The 21,607-nt window shown below is 55.9% G+C and overlaps 3 protein-coding genes across 6 annotated transcripts; 1 reads left to right on the top strand and 2 right to left on the bottom strand.

Annotated features, from left to right (window-relative positions):
• The first annotated feature begins 4,908 nt into the window (after positions 1-4,908).
• On the top strand, positions 4,909-6,701 carry Gpr62 (G protein-coupled receptor 62). Its single transcript, XM_052187415.1, has one exon. It carries the CDS (start codon positions 4,928-4,930, stop codon positions 6,002-6,004), a length of 1,077 nt encoding a protein of 358 aa, XP_052043375.1. The 5' UTR covers positions 4,909-4,927; the 3' UTR covers positions 6,005-6,701.
• Positions 6,695-16,548, bottom strand: Pcbp4 (poly(rC) binding protein 4). Of its 2 annotated transcripts, none has more exons than XM_052187414.1 (13): positions 16,380-16,548; positions 10,296-10,440; positions 10,153-10,176; positions 10,029-10,061; positions 9,687-9,803; positions 9,327-9,458; positions 9,038-9,166; positions 8,707-8,781; positions 8,531-8,575; positions 8,392-8,455; positions 8,230-8,282; positions 7,965-8,134; positions 6,695-7,369 (listed from the first exon to the last, which is right to left on the bottom strand). In XM_052187414.1, the coding sequence occupies exons 2-13, from the start codon at positions 10,374-10,376 to the stop codon at positions 7,303-7,305; spliced, it is 990 nt and encodes a 329-aa protein (XP_052043374.1). In that variant the 5' UTR covers positions 10,377-10,440; positions 16,380-16,548; the 3' UTR covers positions 6,695-7,302. The 2 variants fall into 2 exon arrangements, with proteins under 2 accessions (XP_052043374.1, XP_052043373.1); XM_052187413.1 differs by having other exon boundaries at positions 6,695-7,566.
• Positions 16,549-17,455: 907 nt separating this feature from the next.
• Abhd14b (abhydrolase domain containing 14B) lies at positions 17,456-21,561 on the bottom strand. Of its 3 annotated transcripts, none has more exons than XM_052187422.1 (4): positions 21,504-21,561; positions 20,179-20,404; positions 18,751-18,992; positions 17,456-18,400 (listed from the first exon to the last, which is right to left on the bottom strand). In XM_052187422.1, exons 2-4 carry the CDS (start codon positions 20,387-20,389, stop codon positions 18,221-18,223), a joined length of 633 nt encoding a protein of 210 aa, XP_052043382.1. In that variant the 5' UTR covers positions 20,390-20,404; positions 21,504-21,561; the 3' UTR covers positions 17,456-18,220. The 3 variants fall into 3 exon arrangements, with proteins under 3 accessions (XP_052043382.1, XP_052043383.1, XP_052043381.1); XM_052187423.1 differs by having other exon boundaries at positions 21,423-21,511; XM_052187421.1 differs by lacking the exon at positions 21,504-21,561 and having other exon boundaries at positions 20,179-20,665.
• Positions 21,562-21,607: the final 46 nt, after the last annotated feature.

Below are 21,607 nucleotides of genomic sequence, written 5' to 3' on the forward strand. Positions count from 1 at the left end.
TCCTAAGCCCCTTTGCTCTTTACTTAGGAGGCCAGATTTTTTAGGCTCCACATGTAGGTGATATGGTGTGGTATTTGTCTTTTTGGGCCTGGATAACTTGCAGGTTCTCCCATGTTGTTTTAAACAATGGCATTTCCTTTTTTTTTTTTTTAAAGGCTGAATAGTATTCCAGTGTATGTTCACATTTTCTTTGCCTATTCACCCTCAAGGGACACAGGATGATTTGCATTGTGAGCAGTGCTAGAAAAGAAAAGAAAAGAAAAGAAAAGAAAAAAGAAAAGAAAGCCGGGCGGTGGTAGCACACGCCTGTAATCCCAGCACTCTGGGAGGCAGAGGCAGGTGGATTTCTGAGTTCGAAGCCAGCCTGGTCTACAGATTGAGTTCCAGGACAGCCAGGGCTACACAGAGAAACCCTGTCTCGAAAAAACCAAATCCAAAAAACAAAAAAAAAAAAAAAGAAAGAAAAACAACAGCAAGTCGGATGGTGGCGGTGCACGCCTTTAATCCCAGTGCTGGGAGGCAGAGGCAGGCGGATCTCTGAGTTCGAGGCCAGCCTGGTCTACAGAGTGAGTTCCATGACAGCCAGGGCTACACAGAGAAACCCTGTCTCCAAAAAACCAAATCCAAAAAAACAAAAAAAAAAAAAAAAAGAAAAGAAAAAAGAAAAGCAAGAGCAACCCTCTGGTTTCAGTTCCTTTGCAACAGTGGTATTACTGGATCCATCCCATCTCTCTCTGCCAGGCCCCCCTATATCTAAAAGAGTGATTCCCAGTATCCCCTAAAAGTAATTCCTCTTTGCCTGGTCAGGGCTGCAGCCCAGACCCTTGCCTCCTAACATGATATTTAAAGAGACACTGGCTGGGAAATGCTCCCTGCCAACTGCCTTCCAACTCTGGCCATTTTTTTTCTTAGGTTTTATTTCAGTGTTTTGTGCTCAGAGACATGTTAAGGGAGGTACTCCAACGCAGAGCCACATCCCAGACTCACAGGTAGGCTTATGAAGCACGAGGCCTCACCCGGCTTATCTGAGCTACAGTGGCCACAGGATTCCTTCCTCTCCACGGTGGCCCTGCGCATGGCACCTCCAGCTGCACACAGGAGATGATAGTGACCACACACATCCTGCCCACCCAAGGTTACCCTGGAGTACCCTGTCCCCTCTAATATCCAAATAGCCTCACCATCAACTCAGAAACCTCCCTTCGGAAAGCCACCTGATTCTGTCTGCTTGGCTTAAACTCTGCCAGGTGAACCAGGCATCCTTGCGTGTCTCCTGTCTGCAAGTTCTAAACAGGCTGAGTTTGTATTAGAGCAGCACATCTCCACAGTCCTCCAAGACTGACAGCTGAGCTGGGTGGTGATGGCGCACGCCTGTAATCCCAGCACTCTGGGAGGCAGAGGCAGGCGGATTTCTGAGTTTGAGGCCAGCCTGGTCTACAGAGTGAGTTCCAGGACAGACAGGGCTACACAGAGAAACCCTGTCTTGAAAACAAAAACAAACAAAAAAAAAAAGATCCAAAAAACCAAGACTGACAGCTGTCATCTGGATATCCCTGTCCTAGCCTGGGGTGCCTGTGCCAGAAAGTGGGATCAAGGTCCTGTTCCTGCTGTATCCCTTTTAATCGGAAAATGTTCCTCAACCACTTCTTTCTCATAACTTTTTTTGAGATGGGGGGGGGGGGTTCTTGCTTTATATCCTAAGCTGTCCTTGAACTCTCTATCCACTCTACTGCTGAGGTCACAGTTGTCTGTTGTCACACCCAGCTCATTTTGACATTCAGGAGAGTGCAGGACAGTTGCTTCATATAATATCTCATTTTTAAAAAAGATTAATAAAAGGTTGTAAGTACGCTGTAGCTGTCTTCAGACACTCCAGAAGAGGGTATTGGATCCCATGGTTGTGAGGCACCATGTGATTGCTGGGATTTGAACTCAGAACCTCCGGAAGAGCAGTCAGTGCTCTTATTCGCTGAGCCATCTCTCCAGCCCCCACTTTGTTGTTGTCCTCTCCAGTCCCCTTTCCTCATCTGCTGTTCCCACGGACCCTGCTGAGCTTCCCCTGCGCTGTGGAGGCCCGTGAGGTTGCCCTGCGCCTGCAGGCCTCTCAAGGCAGGGAGATGGAGAGTAAGGAATTGGCTTTTCTCCACTCTGAATGAACACCTCAAAGATGCAGCTTCACCTCTAGAGGCAAACCCCATCCAAGCTGTGGCCGAGTTAGAGTGAGCGTGGATGTCCGTGTGGACCAGCTCTGGGAAGCAGGTGACCAGAGCGCCAGCTGTATGCTCTGAAGGACATGCCACCCTTTTCCCCGAACCTCCTCATCTGAATGACGGGAAACTGGGCGGTGACCTCTCACAGTCCATCAGGGGATGATGAGTCACACCAAGAGGCCGGAGCCTGATCTCTAGGGCTGAAGGGATGCTGGCCTCATTCTTGTGATGACCTTGGAGGCTCTGGTCCCTACAGCCCAGGAAGAGAGGCTTCAAATGACCACGCATGTAGATGTGAGACACAGCATCAGGAAAGGACAGTGCCTGCACGCCCCCTAAAGCACGGTGAAAGGAGGAACGTGAGTGAGCTGAAACTGGGGTGCGTTTGGAATGGATGGCTAAAAAATAATAAACCGGGCTGCAGAGACGGCTCAGTGGTTAAGAGTGCTGACTGCTCTTCTCAAGGTCGTGAGTTCAAATCCCAGCAACCACATGGTGGCTCACAACCATCCATAACAAGATCTAACTCCACTCTTCTGGAGTGTCTGACGACAGCTACAGTGTACTTATATATAATAAAGAAATAAATCTTTAAAATAATAATAATAATAATAATAAACCATGGCAAAGCAAGAGAGCGAGTCATGGGGCGGGCACAGGGATCAGGCCACGAAGATCCGCCACAGCAGTTTGCCACTCGAGAGGCACAAACAGCAAGTGACTGCCATGCCTGCAGCATGGAGGGGGAGGAGGAGGGGGAGGAGGAGGAGGGGTGGGGATGAACAGAAGACAGCCTGGGAGGCCACCTCGATGCCCCGAGGAGCTCAAACTGATGATGGATAGACAGCCCCTGGATGGAAGGGGACTGATTTCAGATGCCACCTGGTTTATTTTTCAAAGTGTCTACACTGTTAAGAGTGTAAAAATCCATGCCTTTAATCCCAGCCCCTGGGAGGCAGAGGCGGGCGGATTTCTGAGTTTGAGGCCAGCCTGTTCTACAGAGTGAGCTCCAGGACAGCCAGGGCTACACAGAGAAACCCTGTCTCGAAAAACCAAAAAAAAAAAAAAAAAAAAAAAAAAGTCAGCAAGGCAGGACTCATACAAGATAAAGAGCAGGGGAACTGGATACGGGGAGAGAGCAGAGGCAATCGCACAGGAGACAATGGGGGAGTCCAGAGATGGGCAACCACAAGGAAGCCATCACCAACCCAGAGCCTGGACAGATCGTGGGAGGAGACAGGGCCATGCTAGGTTCGTCTTGCATGAACAAGAGCACAGAAGAGCCTCTAGGAAGGAAGCCATGGCTACAGGGCTAGAGGCTGTCTTCCACAGAAGGCTGTCGAGGCCTAGGCTCAGCTGTGAGGGGAAGGAAACACCATGGCTTCCTCCTTCCTCCCACTCTCTGGTCTTCTGCTGGGAACTTCCGTTGGCTGAATTTCTCCCAGGGAAGGACAGGAACCGGAAGGTAGAGTGGGGAGGGGACCTAAGGACAAATCAGCTGAGCAGCTTGAGGCGCAGAAGCAAAGGTCAGGCCAGTTAGGGGAATGCTGAGACACTATCAGTGGGGCAGTGACATCGGTAATGAGACATGACTGGATTCCCTGGACCTTTGACAAACTGGATGGTGTGTGGGAGAAAAGAAAGCTAGGAAAGCCTATCCTGAGACAGGAGTTTGCCAAGAAGATTCTGCAAGAAGCCAGTTAAGGAACAGTCAAGGGTCTTAATTTTGTTCAGGACACAGGATGTTTGAGATGCCCATTAATCAAAGGCCTAGGGAGACTCGAGTCTGGTTCGAGGGAGAAGGCCTTTCAGACACCTGCTTCCTTCTCAGTGTCTACATAGAGTTGCCACGGAGTTGTGTGGTTTTAACTGGAGCACGGGCCCCTCCCCCTGGAGTTACAGGGCTTTCCTTGAGCCACCTACCCGGGGGAGGGGGGCAGAAACTTACACCCTGACTGGCCAGGACTGTGTTTCATGTGGAGGTCTTCTTAGCTCAAGCTGAGTTCTGAGGTTGGGAAGGGGTGGTGCTAATGCTGGGCGTGCAGGGTGCCCTTTAGAAGAGAGCTGATTTTGCCAGCAGTCAAAGTACAAGACTGGCTATGCGTCCATTTTTTTCTGCTAAGGCTTTCTCTTCTCACGTACCCCACCAGGTGAGATACCAAGGTAACCTTGGCTGCCCATCCACTGCGTGCCATGCCAAGCATCCCTAAAAGTTTTCCTTCCTGATTCCTGGGCTACCTTGAGAAAAGTACTGCCTGACCCAAACTGCTCCCACGTGCCACCCACGAGCAAGGCAGGGAAGGGCTAGGCTCAGTAAGCTATACCCTTGGGGCCGATCTACAGAGGAGCCTCCAGTCTCCAGCTGGCAGCTGTTAGGGCCAAGGGGGCTGGCACCAGGCCCTGCCCCTCCCTTTAAGCTGTGTGTGTCTTCAAAGGGAAGCATCAGAGTGACAGCCGGTACCATCTCCACAGACGCTGAGCTGCGGAACTGTGTGCTAGGGCTGGGGGAGAAAGCCGAGCCAGGCTCAGCCTTGCATCCACCCATAGGGCCCACCAAACCCCACAAGAAGATGGCAGCCTGGGCGTCGGAGTCACCTCCTGGGCAGCCTACGAGGAGGTGAGGGGCCTTGAGGAGCATGGGACAGGTGATGGGAATCCTGGAGCCAAAGGCTCCATTTCCGCTCTCTCTATAGCAACCCCAGTGAAGCCTGGTTCAGATGGCCAGCGGCTCCGGGCTCAGCGTCAGCGAGCTCGCGGGCTCGGTGGGTTTTATCCTGGCGGTTCTCGTAGAGGTGGGGGCCGTGCTGGGCAACGGGACTCTGCTCGTGGTGGTGCTGCGCACACCGGACCTGCAAGACGCCTTCTACCTGGCGCACTTGTGCGTCGTGGACCTGTTGGCGGCCGCCTCCATCATGCCTCTGAGCCTGCTGGCCGCGCCGCCCGGGCTGGGCAGTGTGCCCCTGGACCCCTCGTCGTGCCGGGCGGCGCGCTTCCTCTCGGCGGCTCTGCTCCCCGCGTGCACGCTCGGCGTAGCCGCTCTCGGCCTGGCGCGCTACCGCCTCATCGTGCACCCGCTGCGGCCAGGCGCGCGCCCGGCGCCGGCGCTGGTGCTCACCGCAGTGTGGTCGGCTGCCGCGCTCCTGGGCGCGCTCTCCTTGCTCGGGCCACCGCCCGGGCCACCGCCGGCTCCAGCTCGCTGCTCCGTCCTGGCCGGGGGGCTCGGGCCCTTCCGGCCACTCTGGGCGATGCTAGCCTTCGCGCTGCCCGCCCTGCTGCTGCTGGCCGCCTACGGTAGCATCTTCCTGGTGGCGCGGCGCGCCGCCCTCCGGCCTCCGCGCGGGACCCGGCTCCGCTCCGACTCTCTGGACAGTCGCCTCTCCTTCTTGCCGCCCCTCCGGTCACGTCTTCCCGGGGGCAAGGCGGCCCTGGCCCCAGCCCTGGCCGTGGGCCAGTTTGCAGCCTGTTGGCTGCCTTATGCCTGCGCGTGCTTGGCGCCCGCGGCGCGAGCCGCGGCGGCCGAGGCCGCAGTCACCTGGGTCGCCTACTCCGCCTTCGCTGCTCACCCCTTTCTCTATGGCCTGCTGCAGCGCCCGGTGCGCCTGGCGCTGGGCCGCCTCACCCGCCGAGCGCTGCCTCGGGCCCCAAAGGCCTGCACATCGCAAGCCTGGGACCTGCGGACACTCCTTCAGCGTCTCCAGGGACTCCGCAAGGACCCTGTCCTAGGCCCTTCTGAGGCACCAGCACAGACCCGAGAATTGGCTGGACAGAGCCCGAGTGTGTCAGGGGCCACCTGAGAGATTCCTCCTGAGGTGGGGAAAGGAGGGCGGGATCAGAGGGCACATCAGCCCCCTGCTCAGGTTGTGGCAGGTACCCTGTACGGGACTGCTGGCTCTGAAATGGCAGAGGGGGTGGTACTTAGCCTGAGAAACCTGATTCTGGGCGGAACACTACCTGTGTGGTCTTGCACTCAGTCCTACCTTTCCAGGGCCTCAGTGTTCCCATCTGTATGCTGTACCATCATGTCCTAAGGACCCCTCCAGTGTAAACTCATCAATACTCCCTGGTCCTGAGAGGAGGAAGGCATGGTCACAGAGACTAGGATCCTAAGAGCTCACAGCCAGAAGGACGAGCCAAGTGGGACAGGGGTCTGGGCTACACCACAGCAGGAGGAGCCAGTGGAGAAACCAGTGGAGAAGCGTACCAAGTTCCCTGCTATCTGTACCGTGAAAAGCTGGATGCTTCGACTCAAACTCATCACCCAAGCTGCTCAGAAAACAGCCTGATCGGTTTGGTGCTAAAGGCAGGGGACTGAACAGAACACACGACCCCCAAAGAGCCCTTCAGTTTCACTCCAGAACTGACAGGAGGAAGGGACTGTGGGTCAACTAGGGACTGTGGATTCAGACTGGGGTCCTTTGTGCTTTCAGTCACATCCCTTCCCTGAAAGTTTTGTTACCCCAACACTACTAGTATTATTTCACGGCTTTCTGGTCGCTGAGAATATTTATTCAAAAACAGGGATTGAAAAAACTGTACAGAGTGTCTGCTGCTGAGAACCGGGCCCCTGCCCCCCAGGCCACACCCCCTGCTACAGGCAGAGCCCTCTCTTTGGGTTGCCCCTGACAAGCCCAGCCAGTCTATTCCAGTCAAAGGGATCAGTGGAAGCAGCAGGATCTGCAGGGGATGAAGGGAAGCTTGGCCCCAGCCACCCCTCGCTCTCCTCCAATTCCCACTGGGGCAGTAGGATGAAGCCCAAAGGGACCGAGGACACGAGCAGCCCCTCCCATGGCAGGGCACTGGGGAGCCCCCAGCCACGCCCTGCATCCATGCATAAGCCTGCAGGGGTGGGGCCCCTGCCCTGGGGCTACCATACGCCTAGAACCCTGGGCCAGAAACTGCCCCCTCTCCAAGGAGGATCTCCAAAGATGGGGCAGGGTAGGGGGTGCATCCATGCGTCTGGCATTACTGGCGCTTGAGACCCCATGGTGGAGTCTCCTTGGGCAGGAAGGATGTGGAGGCAGCCCCTGCCGGCGGTCCTGCCTGCCCCCGCCTGCGCCTCAGCCAGCCTCAGTAGGGAGAGAATTTCTGCCGTTCAGCTTTCTTGCTCCCATTGGCCGCTGCCATCTTGGCAGTGTAGGCCGCCAAGCCCGGCGGTGGCCCTGGGGAAGCAGGTGGTAGAGCCAGGAAGGGCACAGGCTTGAGGCCGATGAAGTTGGAGAGGGAGATGGCATAAGGTGTGCCCAGCAGGCCTGGGGGAGCTGTGGGCAGGGCCGTCAGGGGTGGCGAGAAAGGGGTGGGCAGGTCTGCGGGGGCTGAGCCAGGCGTCCCCCCAGAGGTAGACTTGGCCGTCTCTAGACTGGAGAGAGGGATACAGAGGGGAGATGAAGGGGAAGGTGGAGGTGAGACAGGAGCCATGAGGTTAGCCAAAAGACAGGAAAGGAGTGGACAGGAGCGGGCACGGGCTGGGTGTGTTTGGGGGAGGGATGGGAAAGGTATGAAGGTGGGGGGCAGAAACCACAGGCAGACAAAACAGGTTAAGGAGAAATAGGAGAGAAGATCCGGAAAACCAACAAGGATAAGACAGGATGTGTGGAACGGATACAGAGGTAGTAACCAAGGCAGCCAGGAGGACTTAGGTAGAATACCTAAAGGAAAGGAGGAGCTGAGGAGCACCAGGGAACTGCTCCAGAGCACAGGAGGTGCTCCCTTCCTCCCCGTACCTGTGCCCCGCCCCAACCCGCTGTCCGTGCTCACCAGGCAGTGATGAGGTACTGAGCCAGCGCGATGGAGACGGGCGAGCCAGTGATGGTCACATGCCGCTCCCCGGCACCCTCTGCTTGGTTCCCAATCTTGATGTGCGCCCCTGACATCTGCCGGATCTCGCTGATCTTGCTGCCCTGGCGTCCGATCACACAGCCAATCAGCTAGAAGGGAGGCAGAATTGAACCTTGAGCATGGGCTAGACCCCCGGATCCCCTTACCACCCTCCTCCCAGTCCCGCCCCCCAGCTTCTGCTCACATCATTGGGAACCAGAAACTCCTGCGAGCTGGTCTGTGTGCTGGGATCTAGTCCTGAGGCAGAGGAGAAGGACTGAGTGCGGTCTGAGGTCTCCAGGGGCCTCCCCATCCACTGCCAGGGATGCCCCGCTGCTGGCTGTCTCCTTCAGCGGGAACTGCTTACCTGGCACCACACTGGGTGACGCAAAGGGAACTGCGTGGCCTGAGAGCTGCTGGAGCTTGGTGACCTGGGCCAGAGAACAGGGTCAGAGGTTAGAGGGGGCAGTGCAGGATGGGGCTGTCTCAGGCTAGGGGTCACTCACCTCTGCAGGGGTCACTGCTCCATACTGACCCTGGACAGAGAAACCCTGTGGGAACAAAGCGATTGAAAAGGGAGTCACTGTGACAGGTCAGGATCACTCTGTCCCCTCCTTAGACCCCCCCCCAATTCTTTATTCCTCCCCTCCTCCACCCTGGTCCCCCCGGATGCGTCCCTCACCTGGTTGGCAGAGAGGAGAACAGTACCTAGGGGGAGGCTCGGATGATACGGGATAGTGGCTCCTTTGGGTGGGGACTGGAAAGCACAAATTGAGAAGCTTTGTCAGGATCCTCTGAGGCCTCCCCAAGAACCCACAAGCCTTAAGGCATTCCTGTGGCTCTCAGGGGGGCGATATCCCAGAGTGCTCTAAGGCTTACAAACCGCCCACAGCTGTGGCTCTGCCCACCCCACCCCACCCCACCCCACCCTACCCAATGTTACAGCCATACAATCTGGATGGTTCACAATCACCCAGGGCCTCTCCTTCCCTCTCCCCCACCCCAGGAAGCACCTCCAGGATAACAGCACAGATCTGGCGCACACACAGGATGATGGCGTCAGGCACCCCAGACACAGTGACAGCACGCTCTGTGGAATTTGGGAGCAGGTCCCCTGCCACCTGCACCTGGGCTCCTGTAGTCTACGAAGAGGAAACAATAACCACTTCTTTAGACTCCAATAGCCAAGAGAAAGGCTACAAGGGCCCAGAGCACCTCAGGACTGAGCTCCAGTTCCCTCTCCCACTGAAGGGTAGAAGACACACCCACCCCTGTGGGTGGTAGCTCTCTCCGCTCACTCACCTCTCGGATTTCCTTGATTTTGGTCCCTGCCTTCCCAATCAGTGATCCACACTGGCTGGCAGGGATGACAAGGCGCAAGGTCACTGGAGGTCTGGAGGCACTGCCACCATTTGCAGGAGCAGCACAAAGGTCCTGGGGCAGGGGCACAGGGAGTCAGCCAGGTTATGTCCCTGATACTCCCTCACGCTCCCTCAAGAACTTTCCCGAAGAGGAATAAGGCGACTGCCTCCTCCCTAGACCTCGTCCCAGGGAACTCGGCCTTGGACTTGACCTTCCCTCCCCCGGAGCTGCTATCTGGAGACGGGGTCAGGTTTCTCGCAGGCAGCCACCCTTAGACTCCCACCCCAGCTGGGTGCGAACCTCATCTAGCTTGAAGGCAATCATGGAGACTGCGTGGAAGACGGCAGCTGTGGAGCCGGTGATGGTAGTAATTCGCTCAGGGCAGGAGCCCTCGGAGATGGTGATCCGGGCACTGCTCTGCAGGTGTGGGACAAGCACTGGGCAGCGGGCATCCTCCCCACGGTGACGGCGGATCTATCTGTCTGCCCCGCTCGCTCGCTCGCTCGGCCCCAGCCAAGACTAGAAACTCCCATTCTTCTGGGTATCACTTATCACAGGTGGAGTGAGGGGGGATGGGGGAATGGCCACCTCCCCTACCCTCAGCATCAGGGCCCCGGGCTCCTCCCCTGACCACATCGTTACCTGCTCCCGGATTCGCTTTACAGTCTCTCCCTTCTGTAGGAGACAAAACGGAGATTCCTAACCGGTCACCTCTTTACCAGGCTAAGGCTCTAGTCGAGGGGACAGAGCAGAGCAGGACACCTACCTTCCCAATGATGCTGCCTACTTCCTGCAAAAATAACAACAGTGGACTCAGATGGGGATGAATGCGCCAGGCTCTGCCCCTCCTGTCACTCAGGCAGGGAGGAAGCTCCCACTGGGCTGTGCCAGCCCTACCCACCCGCTCACCTTCCCGTGCATCAGCATCCGCAGGGTGAGGGTGATACTCAGCTCTGGCTCCTCCTCCAGCCCCGCATCTGAACTGCTCATCCTGCCAGGCGGGGCTGGGGCCGCGGCGGCCTGGGAGCACGTCCACGCTGTGGTTCAGCTGACTCTGGACAGGGCAGGAGAGAAGAGTGTCTGAGAGGAGCCCTCACACAGCCACCCCAGAGCCGGGCCAGCCAAACTCAAAGGGAAGGGAGATGGTATGGACCTTAAGTTCTTTTTTTAAAAATTTATATGAATACATGTAGCTGTCTCCAGACACACCAGAAGAGGGCATCGGATCCCATTACAGATGGTTGTGAGCCACCATGTGGTTCCTGGGATCTGAACTCGGGACCTCTGGAAGAGCAGGCAGTGCTCTTAACCACTGAGCCATCTCTCCAGCCTCCCCACCCCCATGAGTTTTAAATGCCCTTCTAACCAGTGTATTTGTGTGTATCTTCCTGGCTGTGTAAACCTGGTCATTGAAGCCTTCTGGGCCCCAGTCACCCGACCTAGAAAATGACTACTGCATCCTACATTCCAAATTTCTGAGCATTGAAATAAGACAGTCACGTGACAGACACCCAGTTTCCTTGACTATTGCTCCCTCCCTCCCTGTTATTAGGAGGATGGCAGGAGATTATAGCTCAGTAGTTAAATGCTTGCCTAGAATATAAGCTGTCCTAGGCCTGAACACCAGCATGGGAGGAGGGGGGATTAATGAAGTGGTCTGGACATCTATGAGGAGCCACACGATAGCCTCCTCCCTAACTTGGAAGAAATCCTCCCCATGGATTGTGCCTCCATTGTGGAGTTAAGGTTGAGTGTACTCTGGGCCAGGAATAGTGTAGCACCTGCCTAAAAACCCAGGATGCACCCAGGCTAAGGCAGGAGGCTCTCTCATTCAAGGCTAGCCTGGGCTATGTGGTAAGAGCCCAGTTCAAAAAAAAAGAAAGAAAGAAAGGTATACTCTAAATATAAGGTATCTGCTTCCAGAGACCAAAGAAGGGACTAGAGTCTGGTAAAGGTTTGGGGCGGAATCCCTTGAGGCGATTTCATATGGGCCAGGCGTCATTGGAGGAGAGGTCACACTGCAAATGACTCTGGGCATGATCCACTTAATATTGACATAGGAGTAAAGGTGGACTCTCTCCACAGTGGTATTTCTGATCCATTTCCTGTGTGCCCAGAATGGCTCGTACACAGCAAGAGGCATAGAGACTGGTCACATTTCCACCTAGGACACACTACTGTACCAGATACACGGCACTGGAGCTCTGGGGCTCAATTTCTACACACAGAAAAAATGGCCTGTTTCCTTGGAACTGGGTAATGGGTAAGAGAAGGATTTGGTGGGCTGCAGGACGTCAGGGCCATTAACTGATGGAGCAAGGCAGAGCCTGAGATTAGCTACTGGGATTAGCTCAGCCGCCAGCCCTCCCCACTCTCCCTACCCGACCCCTTTCCATGCCTCAACTTAATCCTGAATCTTAATCCTCCTCAGAAATCCTTCAGCAGAAACTGTCTCTCCTCAAGGCCCAGACTTGATGGTGAACTCACTGGGGACCATAGCCCCAGGAGGACAGACAATGGGTCTGGACCCAGACATCAGTAACCATAGGAATTCCTTCTGCCCGGAAGGGTGTGGAAGCTAGGGATGTGTGTTCCCAACGGGAGTGCCTTTGCCAAGCCGCTGTCCTATCCTGACATGAGGGTCAAGGTTTCCGAGCTCTGCCCAAAGCCCTCCTCTGAGTACCAGCCCGAGTTTGGGTATGGAGTGGATAGGAAGTTCCCAACCTAGCTTTCTCTTGGATACCTATACCAAACACAGTCTCCTTTCCTGCTGGCTTTGGAGACAATCAGGATAGCAACCTTGCTCCTAAGTGCCTTTCCCTGGATGCTTGCTTCTTCTTTCATTTGAGTTCTGCCATAGACTTGCCAGAGGGTGGAAACCAGCAATAGATTTGGGGCCTGTGTTCTTTGGGCACCCTGGCCAACCTCACGCTGGCTGCCCTTGCTAGACATTCCCCTGGCTGCCTGCACTTCCCCCATCAAAGCGCCTGTGATGACGTGAATAGTTTCTGTCTCCCTGGACAGCCAAGCCTGGGAGCCCCTTAGAACAGGAGCCAAAGCTGCCACCTTTCCTTGTGTCCCCAGGGCTCAGTTCAGAGCCAGGCTAGAGAGGCGGGCGGCTCAGACATGCTGGTGACGGGAATAGATGAATTTGCTGCACACAAGGGCAGCCTAATAGCTAAAGGGTCTGTAAGCATGCTCAAGGTCATAGAAAGAAAGGGAGTAGAGGGGAAAACAACGTCCAACAAGCTAGCGTAGAACTGGACCAGGCCCCATCTGTGTCCCGTTCGTGGCTGTTCCAGTCTATGTCTCTTAGTCCCTTTTCTCAAGTAGACTTTAGACTTTGGTAGCCTGAGGAGGCCCTGTCTGACCTGTGGTTCTTCATCCTTTCTGGAAAGACTGTTGGCTTTTCTGGGGGCCATATAATCTGAAGCCCCAGAATTTTGTGGACTCTAACTAGATGATAAACAGTGGGAGACCTGAAAGCAACCCCGTATCATCGCCTCACTTCTTATGACCCCAGGAAAGACAAAATGTGGGCAGAACTGCTCGGTCTGGCCGTGAAGACGCCTGGCTCTGCTGCACAGGCCCACTGCCCCAGATTCAATAGGTGATCTTGGCTTAGCCCTTCCCTGGATCCGGATCTGGATTTACCCACCTGCCCTGTGTGGGGCGCTAGGGTAAGGGGGAGCTGTTGGTACCTGTTTCAGAGACGCTGGAGTTTTTCCTATCTTTCGGAAAGAATAAAGCTTCTGACCCTCCTCTAGGCCTCTCTCCCAGGGCCCTAAGCGTCCATGACCAGATGCCCCGCTTTCACTGAGTTTGAAGGAGTCTCTTGCTGCTTCGGTCTGGTGGCCCCAGGTCTCTGCCGGGCCACCCACATGGCAGCCACACAACATGCCATGCTGACCTCCAGCTCACCTCTGAGGGTGCCCAGCCCCCTCTGGTCAGCAGAGCTCCCAGGCAAGAACATCCAAGCCTCTGACTTCAGGCCTTCTGTCTTGCTTCTCAGGCCCCCTCCCCAGACCAAGTGCCTACTCCTTCTGAACCTGGCTTCCTGCCACTCTGGTTGAAGGGGCTGGGGGTGGGGGGGTGACAGCTGTGTAAGCGATGGTGGCTGCCCCCTTCCTGCCCCTCCCCCCAGCTGTCTCTCTCCCATGACAGCTGCCCAATCAAAGGGCCGGGGGCTTAGCCAGCTCCCCCCCACGCGCAGGGATCAAGTGTCCTCCCTGGCTTTGTTCTACTGGAAGAACAATCCAGAGGAGGGGAGGGCTCCTGGGGCCATTTGAACCGTGTAGACTGGCCCGCCCCTCGGGGGATTCCCTCTGCTCTACTGCCCAGTGTGTCTGGACCACTGAGATGCTGTAGACCTACCTGGGCTGGGGAAGGTTCGGGGAAATCGAGTCTCCAACTTCACCCCAGATCGCATGCTCAGCATGTTCCCCTTAACAATCCTAACCTAACAGTCTCCTCCAATCCTTACTCCAAAAACAGCCATACTGGCCACACCCGATGGTGCTGGGGAATGATTGAGCATCAGGCATGGCGGGGTGTGGCAGGAGGGTGGCCACTGGGCCTTGGCAGCCTTGGGCACTCCTGACTCCCTTGTCCACCCCCTACCCTGGGCACGCTTACCCTTGCTCTTTAGCCTGGGCTCCACAAAACTGCCCAGCATCCTCAGACCCAGCCTCAGCCTTTCAGCCTCCCGGGATGGCCAACCATTCCTGTTTTGGAAAGGATGGGGGTGGGGAGGCCTAGGGGAGTTCCAGGCTCTGGTTCCTTGATTTAAGCCTGTCTTGTAAAGGACCAGTGAAGAGGAACATGGACAGATTAGAAGCTGATAAACTAGTAGGTGCCTGAAATGCTCTAGCCTCGGACTGTCTATCCAAGTTGAAAGAGCCCTCTAATTGCAGATCTCCATGCTGAAGACTGTAGGCTCACTCTGCTATTTAACAACCACCCATGAATCCCAAGACCCAAGAGATTAAAACCTGGGCTGTGCACCAGCGATGGAGGCCTCCATGGTCCAGCCCCTAGCAACTTCTGTTGTCGCATCTCTGCCCCATCCCTCATACATACCAGGCCACAAAATAGGCCTAGTAACTCCAAGCCTCAGACAGAACCTTTGCCAGCTGCCAACGTCAGCCTAAAATACATATCCCCTTCACTCTTTTAGCAAAATTCTTCTCAAAAGCCTTCTCCTCCGTGGAGCCCTCCCCAGCCTTCAAATCAGATGAAATTCCTCCAGCCTCTGTGCTTTCCAAAGACAAGACATGGCTACAAGTTAAAGGAGACCAGTGGACATTTCTAAGCCTATCTTTCTGCTACAAAAGAATAGGAAATTTGAGACAGGACCTGGCCCTGGGGGTAAGGGGAGGAGTCAGGGCTCACAGGCCTGGGACTATCAGAGACCATGCCGCCTCAGAATCCTGGGGCTGGGGGACTGAGCACGTGGGCAGAGTTAGGACATGCCTGATTAGAACTCCGAGTTCCCAGTTCATTCAGCATCCCAGTCCGTTTCTGCTGGATTCCCCTGGCATGTTGCAGAAGTGAGGAATTTGAGAATTCTGAGAAACCAGACTGGGTCCCCTAGCAGGAAGAGGAGTTGGTAGGAACCCTGGAGTGTGAGACAGGTTTCACAGCATTGAGGTGGGTTCAGCCAATCACAACTGGAAAAGCCTCACCAATCAAGAGAGGAACCTGAGGCCTAGGGAGGATGGGAACTGTTTCGAGGACTGCATGGGAGGCGTCTGCAGGCCAGCAGAACCCGCGGGTCCACCTGTACAGCTAGGAGCCCTTTCCTTCAGAGGCTTTGGTGATGGAGGCTGGAGGAGAGTGGGCGGGTGGACAGAGCCCGTCTGGGGACACAGGGTGGGGCAAACCAGCCTCTCTGCGGCCTGGGCCGGCCAGGGTGTGTGGGCCGCCCGCTCCCAGCCCCCCACCCTGAGCATGCAAAGAGAACAATCCCCTTGTGTTTGGGCAGCCTGAGCCTGCATGCTGATGAAGGCTACGGGGTGGGGGCTGGGATAGGGGTGCTTTGAAAGTTGAGGGGGGTTCCAGGACCTAGAAAGATAATATTCTCAAATGGAAAAACAATAGACCCTCCCAGGCGTTGGCCCCGAGGCCACCAGGGTGACCCCACTGAACACCGAGAGCCGGGAGATCAACTCCTGACCAAAGCTTGGCGTGTTTATAGGGAAGACAGGGACCCTGGGACACATGCCTTGTTGGTCCAGGGAGAAGGTAACCATCCTTGGCTTGGTGGGGACCCAAAGCCACACATTCTGAGAGAAGGGGTGGCGAATGGACCAAGGTACATCCCCTTGGGGACCATTCCCTGGGGTGGGGCGGGGCCGGGCCCTGGGTGCCACAGGTCTCAAAATGGCGGGCCTGGTTTAGGAGTGTGAGGAGGTGGGCACCTCCCTCTCCTGGCCAGGCCTGCGTGAGGGCCAGGCCAGTATGTGGCGGGGCCCCTTCACCTCCATCCCCACCCAGTACCCCAGGCGAGAAGCTAGGTCAGAGCAGGAGATGGAGAACGGAAAGGGAGAACAGTTTGTGCTCCCGACTATCTCCATCCACCTTGGCCTGGAGGTCTGTCTGGCTCCTCTGAGGACTGCAGAGAATGGGAAGGGGTGTGTGTGAGCCAGGAGCAGCACAGAAGGGCAGATGAGAACAGGGACGAAGTAAACCCGAACCTGGGGCATGAGGTCCAGAACTGAGAGCAAGCTCAGAGGGCAGAAAACGGCAAATAGGATGAGAGCCTCAAACCTGGTACCCAAGGTCCAAGAAACCCCTCCCTGTAGTGGGGTGTTCCCGTGGAAAACCAACGCCTCCCACCTGTACAGGCCTCAGCCGCATTGGACAGAAAACGTGTTCCTCGCAGTGCACCCCCCAGGATCGCGGTCGGGTGCACACTGGAACGAATTCCCCGCCCCCCCCAGCGAACCCCTAAACTTCAATGGCCCGCGGTGCCCCGCCCGGCCCGCGCCTTACCTCGCTGGGGCTGTTCTGCGGCGGCGGCAGCGGCGGCGCGGCGGCTGGGCCGCTCAGTCCCACATTGTCCCCGGGAAAGGCGGCCGCTCACAACTGCGAGTGACATCAGCTGCGAACAATGAGGGGTTTGACAGGCGCGGAGCCCGGCCGGCCCGGAGCCCGGCTCCGCGCCCCCCCACCCCCACCCCCCGGCCCGCCTGGCCCGGCCCCGCCCCGCCCCCTCCCCGGATCCGATTACAGCGCGGCGGGCCCGCCCCAGCAGCCCCAGTGCCGCAGCCGCCCGCCCCGCCCCGCCCCGCCCCGCCCCGCGCGGTCCGGCGTCCTGAGCATCCGCCGCTTCCGGGAGGGAGCGATGGACCCTTCCCATGCGGCTCACCAGGGGCCCCGGATCCTCCCCTTGTGGATCTCTCCCGGCCTGTCCTTCCCGCCCAGCGCTTCTGCGGAACTCTCCGCAGCCTTCATCTCAGTCCTGACCGCGCCTCCCGGCTTCTGTCCCACGGCCCTCCGCCCTGCCCCGGCTCTTGCATCTTCACCATCCTTCACTCCAGGGTCCAGCCCACCTAGACCCGCCACCCAGGGACCTATGGCGTTCGCACTGTCCGACCCTGGTCCTCCCAGGAGAGGCTACCCGACCAGTTGGAGGAGGGGCCTGAGAGCCGTTTGGCAACCTGTCCCGTGATCCTTCAAATCTACTACAAATTCCTTTTGGAGCTAGGGTTGTAAGGGTCAGAGTGCCATTAACTCCTTTACTAGGAAAGGGATAGGTGTGTGTATGTGTGTGTTTGGGGGGGAAGGGCAATTGAGCCTGCCCTTCCCCCATCTCAGAGCAGATATTCCCCCCCCCCCTTTCGGTAATCGGCTCATGGGTTCCACTGACCTACACCTCCCCCCCTCGGCTGAGTCTTGGCACCTGGATGTGTGTGGGTGGGGAGGGGAATCCAATCTCCCTTTCCCTCCATCTGGCCTAGTGGACAAAGGGCAGGGGGACCATCTGGTCCCGCCAGGGTGGGGGAGGAGCCCACAGTGGCAGTCCCCAGGGGAAGGGGGAGGGGCGGCGCTCCGGAGACAGCAAAAGCTTGTGAGGTCTAATTGTATCACTTTATTTCAGGGACCTCCGCAGTCGGTCTCCTCATCCCACTCCCAAACCTCAGAGCAGGAAATGGGCTGGGCTGAGAAGATTCATTCTTGATGACCTGGGGAGCCCCCAAGAAGAAGGGGGGAGATTTGAAAAGCAGGGGGGTGCACATCCCCTTCTGGGGAAACAATTCTGGTCTGGGACCAGTTGCAACGGGTAGATAAGAGAAATCTAGGGGTGGCCACATTTTTATCCAGGCGAGTGGATCTCTTTCAAAGACTCCCCGCTTCCTTTAGGAAATTGCACATGTACCTGTGCAAGCACGGGGTGCAAAGCTACCCGGGAATGTGGTGACGGTCCAGTCACGTGGACCCCTGTGCTATTCCCACAGGAAAGGTTCTGTTTGGGTGGGTGTGGGATGTGGCCTTAAGGGTAGGGGAACAGAAGGAATGTCTGTCCTGTAGCGCAGCCGAAGAGAGAGAAGGATCAGAAAGAAAGGAAGGCAGATAGAGAGCCAAGCAGGAAGCCTGCAGGAGCACATGGATTACCCACAATCAGAGTTCTCCCCTCGAATCCGAGGCCTTTTCCACTTGATTCTACCTCCTTGATCTGATCTGTCACTGCAAGAGAAAAAGAGAAATGACAGGAACCCAGACAGACGTGTAGACAGACCTGTTGCAGGTGAGGCGGAAGCCAGAGACCAGGAGGAAGACAGCAAGAGATCCTAGGGCAGGCAGTCCGTCCCCTCTATGAGCAGGACTGAGTCTCAGGCTAGCTCCTGCAGGAAATCCAGCAGGCCGGCATGCCACTCCTCAGGCTTGTCCAAGTAACAGGGATGCCCCGCCCCTTCCGTGACCAGCACTCTGTGGTTGGGCAGCTGCTTCAGGTGTTGAAAGCTGGAGGAGCCCATGGGGTCCTGGTCTCCATATACAATGAGAGCTGGCGTCTGAGAGGGAGGAAAAGAGGAATGGGGGCTTGTCGCACCAGCCCACCTTCTAAAGGTGCTTCAGGTTAGCTTCAGGCCTTGCCACCTCTTTAGTCTCTTCCTGCCCTCCAGAGGAGGAAGAGCAGAGACAGGCAGATCTGGTGGGTGGAGACATGGGTTTGTATTTTCCCCAGTACACAGTTTTATATAGGGGTTGGCACAGTCTTCTGATAAGTCAATCAAAAGGGGTCTCCCCAGAAACCACCCCATGGGTTAACCAGCTCCCAGATGAAGAAGACCTAGGGATGGACCCCGCCTTGCTCCTAAGATACCCTCTCAGTCACACACACACACACACACACACACAGTACCTTCACACTGGCGTAGTCCGCAGCATTGATTTTGTCTGTGCAGATGGGAGCCACTGGTACATAGCCCCGGAGCTGGGACCCAGGGGCCACGAGGAAGGGCAGGGAATACATGCCGCTTAATGATGGACTGATCACAACTGGGGGTCCCAGCTCCAAGGCCTCCACCACAGCAGCTAGGAAGCTGCTAGGGGCCAGTTCCCCGATAGGGGCAGGGGCTGCTGCATCCTTGGATTGCCCCAGACCTGCAGGGATTCAGGCGTATGAGAGAGAAGGGCAATGAATGGGAAGGCTCCCTTCCTCCGTGCCCAGATTCATGTAATACCCAGCAGACTGAATTTATCCATACCCACATCCCAGTGTTTTATATCTGTGGTGCGCACGAGGAGGACACAGTTCCTTCCATGTTTGTGTTCATGCTAACATGTCCTGAAAAGAATGAGGCTCTGGAGTCTATGAGGGTTGGTCTGAGTCCCAGGTCTCTGTCTACCATAAAGATGACCATAGGTAAGGCCTCCCAGCCCTCCTCAGCTGCACAGTTTCCAGCTCTGTTTAAAAGGGATAAGGAATGTGCTTGCCATTTAAAGTTGTGCAAATTAACTATTGAAAAGGCATCAAGCCCTGAGAGCCCTGACTTTACCCCAGATGGGATACTGGAGGATCTTAGCTGAGGAAAATGCCCCTGCAGTGGGACCTACCAGTCACCCCTCCCCCCCAACAACATTAGTGTAGCTCTTCACCCTGAAACTCAGCCCAACCCACTGCTGGAAGCAAGCCTGGCCAGGCTGGAAATCTGCCCTTGAAACCTGAAACTGTATCAGCTCTAGCTCGTGAGGGGATTAGATCCTGTCAGATAGGCTATGTCTCCAATTCCTCACTAGACACTAAAAGTGGTGGGGCCTGGTGGTTCGGCTTATGTCAAGCAATCTGGAAGCTGTCCCCACCTCCTCCAGTGCCCAGCTCAAGGACTCTGCTTGCAAATAGGTGACCAGGTCCTTGGCCATCCATCAGGCCCTGCCATGCTTCCCAAGGCTCTGGAAGACTGTGTTATCATCAGACTGAATATGGTTCTACCCAGGCACTTTGGTTCCCATCAGCTGGGACCCTCTACTGCTTGTCATTACATACTAGCTAATACATTCACACAATGACCTCCTTCCATGCTCAGTAGGGACAGTCACCAGCAGGAGTGTGGCACCAACCATTACAGATGAGGGAAGGGAAGGGAGCCCAGAGGCATGGAGACACAGGCTCAGTACCAGTGAAAAGTAGCAGAGCAGTGAGTGTATTGACCCTTCGAGAGCAAGACTAGACAAGTTCAAACGTCGAGCTACCTAACTGCCAAGCTGGGGACCCAGACTGGCTAAATCCTTCCAGCCCTCCTTCCTCGTTTCCCTCAACCCCGCCCCAGAAGCCCTACCGGAGAAGTACCTGGTAGATCAATGGCCACAGCCCTGTAGCCAGCCTTGGCCAACCTATGCAGAGTACCCAGGTTCTGCCAAGTCTCAGAGGAGAATCGGATACCATGCAACAGCAGCACGGAGAAGCGGACAGCCTGCCCGTTGCCAGGTCGGGCCTCTCTGAAGAAGAGGTTCTGGCCCTGCACCTGGATGGTGCCTTCACGCTGATCCACGCTGGCCATGTCCGACGGTGATGCCTGCAGTTCAAAGCCAGGCTGGTGAGGAAGGAAGGAACCCCTGCCTGGCAGCAGCAGGGAGCAGTTAGGTGACCACCAGGTCTCTAGGCTCTGAATTAAAGTCAAAAAAGGCAGGTTTAACTGTCTTAACAGAAACATGGCAGAATTACAAATGTCACTTAAGAATTTAAGAAAACCTGCCGGGCAATGGTGGTTGGTACACACCTTTTGTCCCAGTACTTGGGAGGCAGAGAGACAGGTTGATCTCTGAGTTTGAGGCCAGCCTGGTCTATAGAGTGAGTTCCAAGACAGCTAGGGTTACCTGGAGAAACCCTGTCTTGAAAAGACTGAAAAAAAAGGGGGGGTGGGTGCTGGAGAGATGGCTCAGTGGTTAAGAGCACTGACTGCTGTTCTGAAGGTCCTGAGTTCAAACCCCAGCGACCACATGATGGTTTACAACCATCTGTAATGAGATCTGGCACCCTCTTCTGGTATGTCTGAAGACAACAGCTACACTATACTTACATATAATAAATAAATACATCTTTTTTTTTTAAAGGCTATGCAAAAAGTGAAAGAATCTCTACCAGTTAAGGTATCTGCTGCTAGTAAAAACTGGTATATGGGACTATTCAATAACAGCTCATAGACATTAAATGAGGCTATGCATGAGGGGAAAACGTATACATGCCTAGGACACAGTGCTCAATGAAGGGTTAATTCTGTCCTGATTAGCCTCATCTAAACCAGCACTATGATACTGTGGGTGAACTAGTAACACAGGCAGGAGACCAAGTTTGTTTGGGATGAAGGCCCTTTTTCCAGAAGCAGAAACACATACACCGGTCGGCAAGGACTTTGGAGTTTCTGACTGCCAGGGACGCGGGGTGCTCAGCGCGCTAGCCGCTGGAGCCCAACCAATTGACGCTGCGGTCACCCGCTCTGCCAAGTCTCCCTCGGTTCACTGGCCACCGTTCTGGATCCCTGAGTCTGTCTGGAGAAACACGGGAAGGAGGGGCAGCCCAGAGAGAGAGGTGACCTGGAGAGCCGAGATGAGAAGACTTGGAGCAGGTGGGTTCTGAGTGGAGACGCAGAGAGAGCCGAGAGTGCAGGGTGGTACCTGGAAAAGTGGTGATCTTCCGCAGGAGACTGGCGTGTGCAGTAGGCTGGTGGGGAGAGAAGTAGGGAGGGGCTGGACAGGAGGTGGGACCAGGCCAAGCCATT

The sequence above is a fragment of the Apodemus sylvaticus genome, chromosome 7 (assembly GCF_947179515.1).
Source record: "Apodemus sylvaticus chromosome 7, mApoSyl1.1, whole genome shotgun sequence".
Lineage (NCBI taxonomy): Eukaryota > Metazoa > Chordata > Mammalia > Rodentia > Muridae > Apodemus > Apodemus sylvaticus.

Coding starts and splice junctions, on each gene's coding strand:
- Gpr62 (XM_052187415.1), top strand. CDS start 4,928: ATGGCCAGCGGCTCCGGGCTCAGCGTCAGCGAGCTCGCGGGCTCGGTG.
- Abhd14b (XM_052187421.1), bottom strand. CDS start 20,542: ATGTTTCTGTTAAGACAGTTAAACCTGCCTTTTTTGACTTTAATTCAG. Junction 18,993..20,178: donor TGTGGCCATTGATCTACCAG/GTACTTCTCCGG, acceptor GAATCCCTGCAG/GTCTGGGGCAATCCAAGGAT. Junction 18,401..18,750: donor CGGACTACGCCAGTGTGAAG/GTACTGTGTGTG, acceptor CCTCCCTCTCAG/ACGCCAGCTCTCATTGTATA.
- Pcbp4 (XM_052187413.1), bottom strand. CDS start 10,376: ATGAGCAGTTCAGATGCGGGGCTGGAGGAGGAGCCAGAGCTGAGTATC. Junction 9,167..9,326: donor AAATCAAGGAAATCCGAGAG/GTGAGTGAGCGG, acceptor TCCTCTTCGTAG/ACTACAGGAGCCCAGGTGCA. Junction 8,782..9,037: donor TCTGTGCTGTTATCCTGGAG/GTGCTTCCTGGG, acceptor TGTGCTTTCCAG/TCCCCACCCAAAGGAGCCAC.